At 31.7% G+C, this 15723-nt stretch overlaps 2 protein-coding genes and 1 long non-coding RNA gene across 3 annotated transcripts in view; 2 read left to right on the top strand and 1 right to left on the bottom strand.

The window, feature by feature from the left end:
* Positions 1-4: 4 nt before the first annotated feature.
* Positions 5-9364, top strand: LOC100749373 (enolase-phosphatase E1). The gene is made up of 6 exons (XM_012390531.3): positions 5-252; positions 888-989; positions 1932-2122; positions 2563-2695; positions 2833-2956; positions 3049-9364. Exons 1-6 carry the CDS (start codon positions 148-150, stop codon positions 4593-4595), a joined length of 2202 nt encoding a protein of 733 aa, XP_012245954.1. The 5' UTR covers positions 5-147; the 3' UTR covers positions 4596-9364.
* Positions 9365-13073: 3709 nt separating this feature from the next.
* The window catches only part of LOC117152204, a 3957-nt gene continuing 1307 nt past the window's right edge, over positions 13074-15723 (bottom strand). The window contains exons 2-3 of the long non-coding RNA XR_004462517.1: positions 14217-14373; positions 13074-14142 (exon numbers count right to left, since the gene is read on the bottom strand). This is a non-coding gene — a long non-coding RNA (uncharacterized LOC117152204). The remainder of the gene's footprint in view (positions 14143-14216; positions 14374-15723) is intronic.
* Positions 14999-15723, top strand: part of LOC112213588 — a 298689-nt gene continuing 297964 nt past the window's right edge. The window contains exon 1 of the mRNA XM_033323131.1: positions 14999-15249. The gene's annotated coding sequence lies outside the window, so the exon portion shown is untranslated. The remainder of the gene's footprint in view (positions 15250-15723) is intronic.

Consider the following 15723-nt stretch of genomic DNA (forward strand, 5'->3'; position numbering starts at 1 on the left):
GCTTCGCACACACACCGGCGCAGAACGAGGAACGAATTCACTCGCCGGCTCTCAACAAGAACGCGTCGACATATACACCGTGCTTGAACGTACTGAGGTGATATATTTGTTATTTATCCTACGGTCGAAGGCGAGTCAATCGTAAAAATGGCCGGGGAAAAACGTACTCAGGATCAAGAGGAAACTTTATTGTCGGAAACGGTGATCTTAATTGACATCGAAGGCACCACGACGAGCATAAGCTTCGTGAAGGTAACAAAGACTATGGCCGTGAGGCAGAACGCGCCCTACAGTTCTCGCATTTCACCGGTTCTCCAACACATTCTCTGACATTACCTAATGATTAAAATTTTCCACACAGCTAATATCTCGCAGAGAAATTTCCGAATGTTATCATGGAATCATTGTACGAAAAAAAATTTGTGGATTATAGTTTCGCGCGTATTGTATGTGTGTGTTCTCTCTCAGCATTTACTATGCCGGCTGAAATCCAGTTTCAGGTTCCCTGTTCGTGAGACAGCGAGTTTCATGGCAGGCAATAGATGCTTTCGTCTAATCTAAAGCGAATAAAATATCATATAAATCATGTCGAACTTTCTTATTTCGAACATTAACATTTTTATATTTGTTTACTTTTACTGTTAATGTTCTTTTTTTTGCGAAATGTTGAGGTTGTTACTTTTAACATGTTGTAAATGAAAACAAACTAAATAAACATTTAGAAAATTCTGCATATTCGAAACGTGGATTATTTAGCTACGAAAGCATTACTGTGCGTAACATAATTACACATGCGATTTTTCAAAATAACGGAAACCGTAACGGCGCATCGCACAGTTAATTCGATCGACGAGCACACACTACATTCACGTTTACCTTCCTTTCAGGACACACTTTTTCCTTACGTGCGAGAGAATTTAAAGAAATATATTGAAACTAAATGGGAGGATGAAGAATTCAAACAAGACTTTGAAAAATTAAAGGAGCAGGTAAATATTGGAAACAATTGAATATTAACATAAATATTGTATGTAAAAATAACCGTTTTATTAATCAATATTGAAATATTAAAATATTTGAGGATAATATAAAGAATTATGATACTTGAATGAGATGGATTGTTTATAGTAAATGTATATATCTATATATATATATATATATATATATATATTATATATATATGTTATACTACTCTTTTATTTATGTTTTAAATGTCTTTCTTTTGTTGTTAAAATCTTAATTCAGTACAGTAAATTTAGTGCTTCAACTTTTAGTGATGTATTTTAGAGAGTGACCAATAGCATGACAGGTAAGAGGCAGCTGCTTACTGCTAGACATTGACCTGGGAACATTCTTTGTCCCAGAAGATTGATACCCAGATTGCACATTTATAAAGCTTGAGATTGGAGCTAAATAAATTTTTAGTACTATATTTATTCTTCAAATTATATAAATATAATTTTCTTTAAATCAAATCATTGAATATTCATTTGTTTATTGTTATTTGATTATTCTTTTAGAATTTCATTTAACATACACATTTTACTTTTCTAATTATTGAAGTTTTATATTATTACGTGTTATTTCATATTATTTTACATTCTAAAGTTCATTTACTTATAATAAATTTATTGTAATGTTATCACATATGTCTAAGGTAAATATAAATAATATAGTAAAAAGAAATTGAAAACAAAAATAGAATTAAATACAAGAATGTTTATTATAAATAAAAAATACAATTTTAAAAAAATATAAATTGGGATAATTATTTTATAATTATTTGGTTATATATTCTTTTAAAAATAATTATATTTTTAAAGATATAATATTTATAATAATATTTATTTATTATTTAAAATAAATTTCACGTGTGTGATTTTGTTAATAAAGAAAGCATTGTGTTTAAGTATTCAATATTTTGATTGTAGGCAAAAAAAGATGAAGAAGATAAAATTGATGGTTTTGTACCAATTACTGGTACTAATGCAGAAGAAGAGAGAAAATCACTTGCAAAAAATATATTATGGCAAATGGATGGTGACAGAAAAACTGGAGCACTGAAACAATTACAAGGGCACATGTGGCATGAAGCTTATAATTCTGGAACAATTAAAGCACAGTGAGTTTCTGATAGTTTCTTCTCATTAGAATTTACAACAAAAACACTTTCAGGTTCCAAAATTCAATATTTAAAATTAGTACATGTAAAAACTGTGATTATGATATATGTGATTATGAAATATGATATATTTTCAATAGTATGCTTATAAAAAGTTTATCTGTAAGCCTACTATAGATATCCCTGAATATATTTCGTAATTTATTGCTAACTGTTATATTTTAATTAATATCAAAGGAAAATGCTATATATCTAAAAAGAGTTTAAAGATAAATAATGATATATAGCTATATAAACACCATATGTAGTGAGGTGAATATGTTGTGTAAGGGCTCACTTCAGTTTGGCATAAATATATCACTACAATTATGATAAACAATTTATAACATAATGAACAATTAAAAATGATTCATAAAATGATAAATGAATTATTTGTATAGTGTTTATGAAGATGTACCCAAAGCACTAGAATCATGGACGAGTGATGGTAAAAAAGTCTATATTTATTCAAGTGGTAGTGTTGAAGCACAAAAACTTCTATTTGGACATTCCATACATGGTGACTTACTTAAGGTACTTTATTATAGTTTACCTGTCATAGATGCCAGTACTTATAACTATATGAGCGTTGAATGTAATAAATTATTTATATTATATTTTATTATATAGTTTATATAAAGTATAACAATATATTGTTGTGTGTGTTTTAGTATTTCAGTGGTTATTTTGATACTGAAGTAGGTGCAAAACAAGAATCAAGTAGTTATAAAAATATATTAAATAAAATTGGAGCTGAACCATCAAGCGTAATTTTCTTAACTGATGTTGTCAAAGGTTAGTAACTATGTATATCGTGATATATTAGCATTTACAAACCACAGTGATACTCATGAATAGATACTAATTCTTATGTTTTTCTATTATAGAAGCTGCTGCTGCAAAAGAAGCAGGCTTATCAACGGTTATAGTACTGCGTGAAGGCAATGCTCCTCTTACTGATGAAGAAAGAGTGGCTTTCACAACTATTAAGTCATTCTTAGATTTAACGTTTCAAACTTCTACAAAACGACAAAAGTTAGAAACTACAGAAGTTCAAGAAAGTAAAAGTAAGAGTACATCTGATGTTAGTGAACCAATGGATACTTCCGAAGATGTTGAAATGACCGATAAAGTAGAAACAAAAGAAGTTGTTCAAGAAGAAGCAAAAGAATGTATAAAAGATCAGCAACAAAAGGAAGCTCCAGTCACAGACGTGAAAATGGAAGAGCCAATGGTTATTGATACAAAAGATGCGCCAAATGTTGAAAAACTGGAAAATACAGCTGAAAAGGTAGAACTTCAGCCATCAGAGGTGAGTACAAAACTAGACACTTCCGAAAATGTGCAAGCTGACGTGAGTAGTAACGCCGAATCAGTAGCAATATCTTCAAAAGATGATGAGAAATCTGCGATTTCTGAAAAAGTCGAAAAGCCAATAGATACAGAGAAGTCTGTAGAATCTATCCCAGAGGCAACTCCTACTGCAAATGACCCCTTGGATGTTGGAATGAGTGAGCCTAAATCAAAGTCTGAAGAAGTTTCTATTACAGAGAATAAGACTGAAGAATCGTCAAATACTGCTAAAGAAACTAAATCTGATGACATGAAAGTATCAGAGGTAAAACCTGCTGAAACTGCATCAAAAGAGAAAGATAGTAACAGTATAAACGAAAAATCAGAAGAATGTGCTAATAAACCAGAAAAAGAAACGAAAGAGGAATCCGCTGAAAAAGTTGTAATTACTCCTAGTATAACAGAAACTAAAGCATCAGAAAATGAATCTTCGGTAAAACCTGCGCAGGAACCCACTAAGACAGAAGAAAAACCTGCAGAAAATGGTAATGTACCATTGACAAGTGTAGAAAAAATTACTGCACCAACGATAACAGAGCCAGAAGCTACTAGTAGCAAAGCAGATACAAATACTGAAATTAAAAATACAACAGAAGTAGCTAAAGAAACAAAATCTGAAACAGAAACAGAATTGACTAACGTAAAATCCCCTAAAACGAAAGAAACAGAGGAAACAGCAACGTCCGCAAACGATGCAGAAAAACAAGTAAGTGCAGAAGCATCGAAACAGGAATTGACAGAGAAACCAACGAAAGAAGAAGCTGTAGCGGATGAAACAAAAGAAACGAATACAGTGGATTCTGAAAAGAAAAAATTAAATGGTACAACACAAAACGGAGATACAGATGTACCACTGTCAGATGATAAATTACAGAGAAATGGACTAAACGAGGGGTCATCGAATGAAAATGTTAATTCGTCAACGAGCGGTAGTACATCTGCGCAAAATGGTGAACCAGAGAGTTCCTCTGAGACTAGTGCAGAATCTATAAAAGTCAAAAAGGTCGTTGATTCTGCAGTAGCCGATGGTGCCGGCGAACCTGACGTTGTTCCCCCTGTAGTTGTAGCTGCGACGTCTTAATCTTGTTCTTATACATTTTAAGAAGTCCTTCATACATAACCCCAACCCACAATACTTATCCGCAGATATAAACTGAAAAGTTGGCTCCCTACACCTTACATAAATCGTACGACGTTAAAGATGTAATACGTTAATTTAAAATACAGTTCATAAGATTTCTATTTCTTCAACAAATGTGAAGGAAGACGATGATGCGACATATACAGCGTGTTTCACGTTCGATTATCTTTTCTAATGTTACAGTTTGATATATTGCATGCTTGTCGATTATGTTAAATAGAAAATTCTTTAAAAATTCACGAACACTCAGTTCCTATTTCACTTGCTTAATTTATTTCGTTATACTTTATCCTGCCATTTTTGGTTTGTCTACACAAATGTATTTTTTATAGTAGACAGATTATTCTTAATTTAAATCGACCCAGAGATAATCGAAAATGTCATTCGCTGTAGCAAGACTAAAAAGTATTTTTGATTTTTTGTTTTCTATTAGATTTTACGATGTGTATCCTTCTTTTGTATTGCCTAAACGAAATGTTACGGTATGAACATTTATAGGATAGCAAATTCATCATAGTTGGAGTATGCTAAAATACCGAATGTACTTTGTGCCAAATGAACTAATTCATCAGTTTGAAGATTTTTCTATAATTATACATATAATGTTTAAAGATCTGATCACTGTTTTAGTTTCTAACAACAATCAGGGAACTTTGATTATATATGATTTTAAGACTGAATTGGTAATGCCTCGAAAAGTCGCTGGCTTTAGACTATACGATATAATTTTTGCATACTCTCTTGTGTACTTAATTTTATAAACTGATAGTAACACAGTGATCTTTGAATCATAAGTCTACACTTACTATCGATAAACTGTGTTTTACAATGAATTTTATTCGACTATATTAGATATATTTTTTCGCGTTGTGAGGAACGTTGTGCGAGTTACTATAACGTAATATCATATTCCTATCTTTTTCTCTTTTTTTTTTTTTGCCTTTTTTGACATTTATTTATCGAAACATATACTTCTAGCTTAGAATGACGTTGGCCTATATGCATTGCGTATTTCTGTATTTTATATTGTGTATCATAATTAACATTTTATCGATATTAAGTTGATTTTGAGCGATTGGAAGTTTTGTGTTGCATTTATTAATGTCCTATAAAAATCATGACATTCGTATATGGTCAATGATGTGACTGTAACATGGTGTATTGCACGTACTCATTATTTTATTAGCTATATAAAATGTATTTAATATAGAACAATCCGATTAGAAGGAAAAACACTTCGGTTTGAAAATTTATTCATTTATTCCTACGGATTGATAATGTGAACATTTTTTCTATGAAATGACCGCTTTTTTCCCGACAGTTTCTTTTCTTTCTTTTTAGGATTCGTAAATTATTTTCCGAATTTGACAAGAACTCGATTATTTATTTATTATCCATTCCTGCAAAATTGACTGTGATTTAACGATATGCTGATAGACATAGGGAATTTAAAACAATTCATTTGTTAATCACCTGTAGTAATTCCTTTGGCAGATTATCGTAATAATACTAATATTTTTATTCAAATTAATATACATCCTGCCCGATTGAAGACACTGTGAAGACTGTAGACTGTAGACAGTATAGTAAGCAATCGAAGCTTCCGTATTTTCTCTTTTCTGTTTTTTGATTTTGGTTCGTTTCCCTTTTTCGCCAGCGGCTATGCTAGAAAAGCTCAGCGACCCACAAAAGCGAATAAATGAAATAAACGAATTGCGACGTCAGCGTGTTCTAGACTTGTTATCTATAAGTGCACATATAGTCAGTAACGATTATGAGACTTTGAACCTTAAACGATTGTGAGACTTTAAACGAATGCATATTTTACAGGACACTTGACAGACCTCGCATTTATTTATAAGGTGTCCTTACAACAAAAACCATTTCAATACTCAATAATATTTTTTTTTTTTTTTTTGCGTTGCACGATTCACCATGAATTGATAGAAAGAGAATAGAGATTGTTAAAAAATAATGATCTCCATTTATTACCTGAAACGGAATTTGAATCTTGTATGCTTGATAGTCCTCGTTTCACGATGAAATATATCCGAGGATATATCAGAGCGGATAAGACCGTTGCCGATGTTCGATTTGATCCTACACAATAACTTATCCTTAAGTCAGATATATAAGGAAAATTTCCAATTGATATTATAAAATCTAGTACGATTGCAAATTCATCGAATGCATAATCGATAACATAAGTGTGCCCGAAAATGCTCAACCGCAACGATTGAACGATTTTATTGAAATTTTTAGGGTCACCTCTGTTAACGATAATTAATAAAAATACTAAAAAGCTCGATGTTAACAGCCCCGAAGCGTTAACGACTGTAAACTGCCGACATTTTGCCATAACGTGTTTTTTAATTGTTCTTTCGGTAAATACCTTATATTTTTATATTATGTCTATTAATATCGTGTTTGAAAATGTGAACTGACTCTGCCAATCAGTACGATAAAATTCAAATCTTTGGACGCTAACTGACAATATGTATGAAGTTCTTCTCGGCTGACTTTCACGGCATCATCAGATATCATCATCCCCATATCATCCATTCTTGTTCTTGCGTCGATAGTCGAAAGAACCGAAGTACATATTGGTAATTTGCGACGTATGATTGCTCTTTACTTGCTTTGTGTTTCATTTTTATTCGAGTGCTCGATTTCAACGAACCTTAGTATTTTTTCTTCAAACGTACACGATCATGTTCAATTAACGTAAAATAGCGTCGTTGATGTTCTAAGTTTAGGGATCGTTAACTCTTTGCGGTTTGATTTATAAGTATTATTTACAGGCGTCGAACTTGAAGTATTCTGATAAAACTAATTGGATAACGCGCGATACGACAAATGAGAATGTAATCTATTGATCATGTAAAATTCAATGGAATAAATCATTTGTTTTTTTTTTTTCAATGTGACTATGAACCGCAAAGCGTTAAATTAAGAAGCGTTTGTAAGTTTAACGTTGACATTTTTTTTTACTGTGACGTGTCAACTTAGAGATCTTCAATCAACGTTTGATACTCGACTTGATGCGACCACGCTCTAAGATGTATGTCATCGCAGCTTTATTGTGTTATTGTTCGCATATGGTCGCATGGCCGTCGTACACTGCCTTGTTATTTATTATCTTTTCGTGATATAATATCGGATATTCGTCAAATCAGTCGTAAATCACTAATAAAACGTTGATGCTTTGTATTTTGTTAGAAATGAAATGAATGTGTCGCTTATACATGTGTATGTATATGTACATGTATAGTGTATATATATGTATAGTGTAATGTAGTAAAAATGGTATTTATATGTAAATATCTATATATAGATATTATTTTTACTCGTGACACATTTTATCAGTTGAACTCGTATGTAATAATGGTTGTAGATCTTGTAAGCGAACCGAAGAACGTGATATCCATCAAGAATACGTTTTCTTGCGGCTTACAAGTCGTACAGCTACTTAAATTGTATGCATAAGATTTGTCGTCCTTTCAAAATACCTTAGATACCGAGATACATTAAGTACCGAAGTTAGGGAATACTAATAAACAATAGCTTCGTATCGATTAGCGATTATTATTTGTAATTCATTGGCTATTTTATGTAACATGTCAATATAAGTGTAGGAGAGAATGTACGGACTTAATTGATACTTTTTAACGATAACCTTCGACGGAGATCCTTAAAGACTCGTATCCTCTAAGAGACTGCTCCGTTGCTTTTCTTTCTCAGTCAAGTATTTTAAATACTCTTCCTTTTCTTCTTTATTACACGAGATCATCTGTAGAAAAATTACTATTTTCCAGTGTTCTCTAAACAATTAACGTATGTGTGGTAATATGTATGTGTGCGTGCGTGTGTGTATTACATGGCAGGGGCACAAAACTCAGTTCTATTTCATCGTATCAAGTTCGACGATCATCGGATCTTAACACACATTTTATTGAACGAAGAGTAACACATTACTGACTCCGGAACGGTATGCACTGTACAGGAAAAGAAAAGGATTGAGGATTCTGTTCTCTCTGAACTCTTGACTGCATTCGTAGAGCAAAATAAATGAATTTTGCAATTAGAATCCGAGCGTTCAACTTTTATTTCATTGTTCCTAACGAAGGCTTCGAATTTGCGCGAGCAAACTTATTTTAGAAGAGAAAGGATAACCGTGATATCGAATCGAAATCAGAGCGTACTCATCCTTATATTCTTCATACTGTAAATTTTGTTTAGGTGTATATATTCTCGTGGTAATATTATTACATTAAATATAATGGGATAAAGAAAGAAAAAAAAAAAGATTAGCGTCCGCAACATAGAATTAAAGGAACGGCATAAAAAGATAAAAGAATTGCGATTAAAGTATATCGATGTACATGATTGAAAACTAATCCGCTCTCGGTATTGTTTCCTCGAATTGGTTCGTGCTACTCTTGTCCTCAGCTAGTCGATAATGTTAGGTGCAGCAGCATTTTCACCCGATCGATCCTGAGTGCTAGTCATTCTACTATGCGCACCGGAGCATCAATTTTCAACCAACTAATTCAGTAGATCGAGATGTAAAAAGTCTCCGTCATTTTAACGATAATTTCCGTTGAAGCAATAATATTGTCTGGATACGATTCTTTTTTTTTCCTCGACATAATGTTAAGAACAAGATGTATCGAATATTTGGTACTTGAAATACATATTGTTCGAACGTATGAGATATTGCTTTTTCTACGACACTTTTCTCTTGTATAAAATGCTGAAATACCATTTTTTACTGGGAAATGCAAATCATCTTGTAAGATGTTTTATGTTTCATGTAAGAATATACAGAAGGTTTCAGTGTCCATGCAATGGTTCAATATTTAATATTGAAGGTACACTGATTTAAAATTACGAATTGAAGGACATTAAAGATTAAAGAAATTTAAAAATCCAAATAATCTGTGTCAATAAGAGACTTCCTTTCTAAATAAATAATTTATAAAGATTTTTCAATACGCTCTAATATATCATGCTATACTTTTTCTACTTGTATTAAAAAGAAGAAATATAAATTCTATTAAAAAGAATACTAGTAACTTTGAAATGTTCTTGCTACCTTTACATGCATATATGTACATGTTTTTTGTGATATTTTAATTGACTTCTTCGTGTAATTTAAACTTTATGCGTTTGATTATACGTATTATCTTATAATATTTTTCTTAATACATTTTTTCAAATATATACTCATTTACCGATTAAATTGTGTCATATTTATTTCTCTATTATTTAATTTCTATATAAATTTCTTTTACGACAAATAAATTTTATTCCTTTATTTATCTATCTCTTTTTCCACATATATCAACGCTTTAAGAGTGCATGTTTAGAAAATAATAAACGAGTCAAAACGTCCTCTACTAGAGGTTTGTTTATATAAAATTAAAGGCTGCAAGCGTTTAAACTTTCTCTTACAAAACGTATGCTATGCGAAGGGAATAAAAAACTGTTTTATAGTCGCTTCTGTTTGAAAGCCTTTACTACACGCGAAGTAAGTGTAAGGTCTTTCACCGGTACAAAAAAGTTCGCGTACCTAGCCTCAACTAAGTGTTCGTTTTAAAACCTTTTTCTCGTACGCTACAAGTAATACATAAGCTTCCTTTTCAATGCTATGCTTTGCTACATGTTATCTCGGCATTATCTAAAATTTAATGATTTCTCTTCGCGAATATTGCACCTAATTGCGCCCTCTTATTCTTTGTACACCTTTTTGCGGTAAAACGTGCCCTTCTATGTTGATTTATATTTCCATGCTGCTATGCAGTGTATGCAGTTTCTGTCCCAGGCACCAGTTATCACGAATGTAAAATCTAATCCTAAGATGAAACCACGACCGTTTAATACTTGAGAATGGTTTTAACGATAACTTTTCTTAATTTCTCCTTTAGTTTTTCAAAGTACAAGTGTATACAAATATTTTTTCCTTTTCTTTGTGTTTTAGTTACATTGGGAACAGAGATAATTTACTTATTTCATCTGTGTCAGGAATACTGAGACGTGATTCTAAGTGTTGACAAATATCATAATACTCATAATATGGTGAAGTGAATTTTTAGACGGTTTTTTAAAATAAAGGTTTTTTTGTACATGCTTCGTCGATAGAAGCATAGAGATTTTGATTAAAATTTACGCGTTTCTGTGTTAGATAGTCTATACCAAAGATGAATTGTTATACATATATTGTACGACGAATGTCTTTTTAAATAAAATAATGAAAATTCGTTTTCAGTGTTTTTACATATCCCCTGATATATTTCCTCATCTGAACCTTAATAAAATTCTGCAATATTTTTTATCTCTAAAGGTATAGCGTCTAAATATTTTATTTTCATTTTACAGTGATGTGTACAATATAAAAAGATTGGTTAAAGTGATTTCTAAATTTTATTATTATTAAAAATAAGTAATATAAAAAATATTTTTTTAATTTGATTAATAATAACATAATTTGATTAATAATTGATAAATAATTTATATCCTTTTTTCTGTTTATTATCTTTTTCATATTTCTTAATTCTATTTATGGATTTAATTTTAATAAATATGTATAGAGTAAAAAGATACGTATAAATTTAAATTATCGACTCTTTCTATAACCGTTATACTTTTTTATGGTATCAACAGATGGCACTGCTGACACTGTTTTAGTACCTGCATAAATTTTACAAATCTATATCAGTATACAATTTTTAAAAAATTAATAAGTTGAAATTATATGCTTGGTTTACAACATTTTATACTAAGTTCTTATGTGCAGTATTTTAAAATTAATCAACAATAATTGCAATTGATTACCCATGAAATAAGTATATTTCTAAATTATTTTAATATTTGGTTTAGTGTAGATTGTTTAAACATTATGACCTGTATAAAAGTGAATATGTTGAAGTTTGGAAAAGATTAATTTCATTGATTAATTAATATTTATTAAATTGCTGAACGGTATAACAGCGAAGAAAAGGAAAATGTTCGTTCATTTTCAGAAAATAAGTTGTAAGTAGTAACATAACGATTTAATACAATTTTGTTCCTTTATTAATATAGTTACCTATATATGTATGTGTTAATGTATTAATCGATATTGTATCTAATTATTTTCGTACTTTTCCAACATAATATGTAATGTGAGAAAGAATTCTGTTGCAAATAATTATACACTATTAGTACTGACAGCGGTTAGTAACTCAAGATAGAATATTTTGATTTTTATACGTCAAATTTCAATTTTTCCCTTTGCATAAAAACTTTCAGTGGGAAAGATAGATGTATATGCGCATGCGCTGCCTAGCGACTGCAATTCGAACTAAGCTTATAACTGGAGTTTAAACTCTTATGTAAAATAATATTTACTTTCATTTTTGCACGTAATGTGCGTTTAATTTTTATTATTCCCATTTTTTTGTGTAACACACAAAGATATTTAGATAAATATTTCAGATTTCAATATTTATGTAAGCTTCTTTTAGAACATCAGAAATTCCTATTCGTAGGCTATGCCAAACCTACTTTCTCAATGCTCCCTTGTGTTTTATATATACATATGTATATGCTCACTAAGAATACTTCTTTAATTACATTATTATAGAAATTATTGATCTTAATTGACGAAACAAAAAAACTAAACGTGCATTATTATTATTATTAAAAATAAATTTTTATGTATAATTTAAATACAACATAAATTAGCAATGTTTTTTAGCAATCTTAATAGTTTATCGTTATTTTCTTTAGCTAATAATAGTATATATTGTTACAATAAGTTTTACATTATATGTATATACATATAATTGCTAATTTCGTATATTTATAGATTTTAATTTTATGTTGAGTTTAATCAATCTACGAACCATGAAATTTTTATTAATTTATATTATAATATACTTTTTAACAATTTATTATGTCTTTGCATTTATGTACTCATTAATATTAAAATTAACATTATATTTATCAGTTTTCCCGATGATTATATTTATTCTATATTTAAAATTATTTCAACTTCGTTTATATAATAAATATTGCAATTCGTGTTATACTATATGTTTTTATTTATATTTGTAGTTTGGAAAAGATATAATAATGTTAAATATGGAGTTATTAATCACATAAGAAAACATTCAAATAATAAAATATAGAAAACTTTTCTAAATCTCCCTTTCTAAAGCTCTCTAAAAGTTTATATAATAATGCCTAATTTTCATGATATACAAGTATTTTAAACATATGAAGGCTTTATTGAAAGTTTTGAATTCAATATTGAATTTATAATATTGAGGTTACTGCAAATTTGAATATTTTACTAACCTCTAATTAATAATTTGAAAAATGAAATAATATCTCATTTCATAAACACGGTATTACTATAATACCAAAAAGACAGATACTAAATTTTTAATTTCGACAATTAAGTTCAATAATTTCAATAATAATACAAAACTTTTGGAAATATCATGTGTACATGAGGTGCGCATTAATAATTTTACTTTACTATCATAATTTATTGCTAATAACTTCACACGTTTAATTTTCGAATGAAACACTTGTATCGTTTTCTGTTTGAGTATGCACGTATCTGTCTTTTAGTAATTGACCGTTTTAGTTCGCAGTGGCAATAAACAATTTTGTAGAGAGAACTAATTTGTAAGTCCATTTATTACTGCTAGTCGATAAATATGCAATGAAGTTCGAAAGACGGGATTTTTACTGGAAATTTTAAATTCTAACTCTAACATCAAGCTAGCATTGAATCTCTCTCGTAATTTGTGAACGGTAAAAATATAAAACACAGTTAAAATTATTTTACGTTATTAATCGTGTCTGTTAAAGCTATAACATTTAATAAACTTCTAGTTTAGACATTTGAATAGAATAGAAAATATGTAGGTGTTTTGATACTTTTTTCTCTCAATCGTTGTCGCATAACCTCTTTCGTTCTTTTGCATGAAAAATAATTTGTCATGTATGAAAAATACTTATATGTATTTGTGCTCGAACGCGTCATATGTCATAGAAAATCAGGATTTGTCTCAACGATCACATCAGGAATATTCTGAACATTGTAAATTATAACGAACAATTCTGGCAACAATATCGCAAGGCTTGAATCAGCGTGCACAACGTCTCGTAAGAGCAGGAGAGCGGAACTCGAACTGTCTTCTCCTTCTATTTGTCGGACTGTGCTCTTATTTGCTGGCTCTTGCGTCCCTCTGCGACTCTCTTTCTCTGTCTCTTTCCTCCCTGTCGATATCTATATACCTGCTATTCCATCTTTGTCTAGCTTACCTTATATACGTATACACCGCATCTTCCTTTCTCTCTCGCTCAATAGGGTGAGATCGGGCCACGGACGTATTCGACAGGATTGGACCAGCCTCTGACGTCATTGCGTGGACCGACGTATCTCGTTGACGATTGTCGAAAGCATGCTGTTCTCGCGCCTCTATATATCCACCTACAGCAATCAGCGGCAAATTCAAACACATGATAAAGTTAGATTTCTCTTGTATTGCATTAATCGAACGTTACTTTTTCTCGTGCCTGGCAACGATGAGTGAATTAGGTACGATCATTTGAAAAAATTAGTCTTTCGTCTCTAACAGTGAATTATCGATTCGGATGGTTTTTTGAAATTCCAACGAAATCTAAATTTCCCAGATAGAACTCTGGACAGGCTGATATAAAACTGTGAAGCAAAAAAAGAAAAGGGACGAATTATTAATTTCTCTCCTGAAGTCCTGGTGTTTTAAATATGGATTTTTACGGGTCGTGTATTCTTTATATATATATATGTATATATATAACATATATATAAAGAATACACTCTCGTTTCACTTGTATATGTATATACAATTCCCCCATTCCTCACGTACCATCTACGTTATTGCTTGTATTCTTTGTGCTACATAGAAGTCATAATATGCTTTATAAAACCGTGAACTCAACTTCTCTTGGTGTTTATTAATATAACGTTTATTATACGGTTCTAAAATTTCGTTGGTATTACTAATTATAAGAGAAATTTTATTTTAAGTAACGAATGTCGTTTCTTTTAAATGAAGAGGAAAATTACTCCCATTTCAACGATATAAAACATACATAGCAAAATATTAGTACGTACTCTACATAACCTTAGTCTGAACAGTGGCATAGATATTTTGTTTCAAAAAGTTATACGTATTCGTTCGAAAAGGTTGTCCATTTTCGAACAATTAAACTTATTATAAACTAATATAAAATTTTTGACAAATTGAACCAATTAAGTGAAGAGGAATAATTTTCAACATTTTTCTATGGTTTTTAACAGAGACTGCTGTGCTCCTAAGTACTGCGTGACATCATACTCGTGCGGACATAAGGTACCCGAAAGAGAACAATAATCGACCTCGCTCAAGATGAATGACATCGAAGTCTGCGTAAGCGGCTACGTGCTCCGATGTTGAGGAACATCAGCAAGGGCGCTAGCCGCAGAAAACAGTAGAGGTTAGGTATGGCCAGGACGGTACGTTCCAGGCAGTGGAGAGAAGAGTACCCGGAGAGAGCACCCGGGCCGGGTAGGTAGGTAGGTATACATAGGTAGGTAGAGCGCAGAGGCAGACGAGAAGAGACGACCGCTTGAAATCCCTTTCTCCTTCCCGCCTTTCCTGCCTGCTTCTCTCTACCGCCCGTCCGCCATGCCACTACGAGCGAGCGAACGTACAGCTAGGCCGGCACAGTCCTGTAGCCCATTTGGCATTTCCCCAGCTATAGCGGCGGTCCTGTAGCCCATCGTTGTTATCGTCCCGCAGCTGCATAAAGTCGGCTCTACCTCCCCTTACCCCTCTGACCCTCTCCCATGCTGTCGACCAACCGCCCGTCCACTCCCCTCCTCATTCTGTTTCGCTCACCTCGCTGCTCGACATCAACGTTTCTTCCTCCATCTCTCTCTCTCTCCCCTTCTCTCTCTATTCTTCCTTCTCTCACCCGCCTGCCGACCTGATCGTGTTGCCCTCCTTCCTCCCCCCAGTCGTACCGACGCTTCGACCAATCCCCTTCC

The sequence above is a fragment of the Bombus impatiens genome, unplaced genomic scaffold, assembly GCF_000188095.3.
Source record: "Bombus impatiens unplaced genomic scaffold, BIMP_2.2 scf_0814, whole genome shotgun sequence".
Lineage (NCBI taxonomy): Eukaryota > Metazoa > Arthropoda > Insecta > Hymenoptera > Apidae > Bombus > Bombus impatiens.

Coding starts and splice junctions, on each gene's coding strand:
- LOC100749373 (XM_012390531.3), top strand. CDS start 148: ATGGCCGGGGAAAAACGTACTCAGGATCAAGAGGAAACTTTATTGTCG. Junction 253..887: donor CGAGCATAAGCTTCGTGAAG/GTAACAAAGACT, acceptor CCTTCCTTTCAG/GACACACTTTTTCCTTACGT. Junction 2,957..3,048: donor CTTAACTGATGTTGTCAAAG/GTTAGTAACTAT, acceptor TTTCTATTATAG/AAGCTGCTGCTGCAAAAGAA.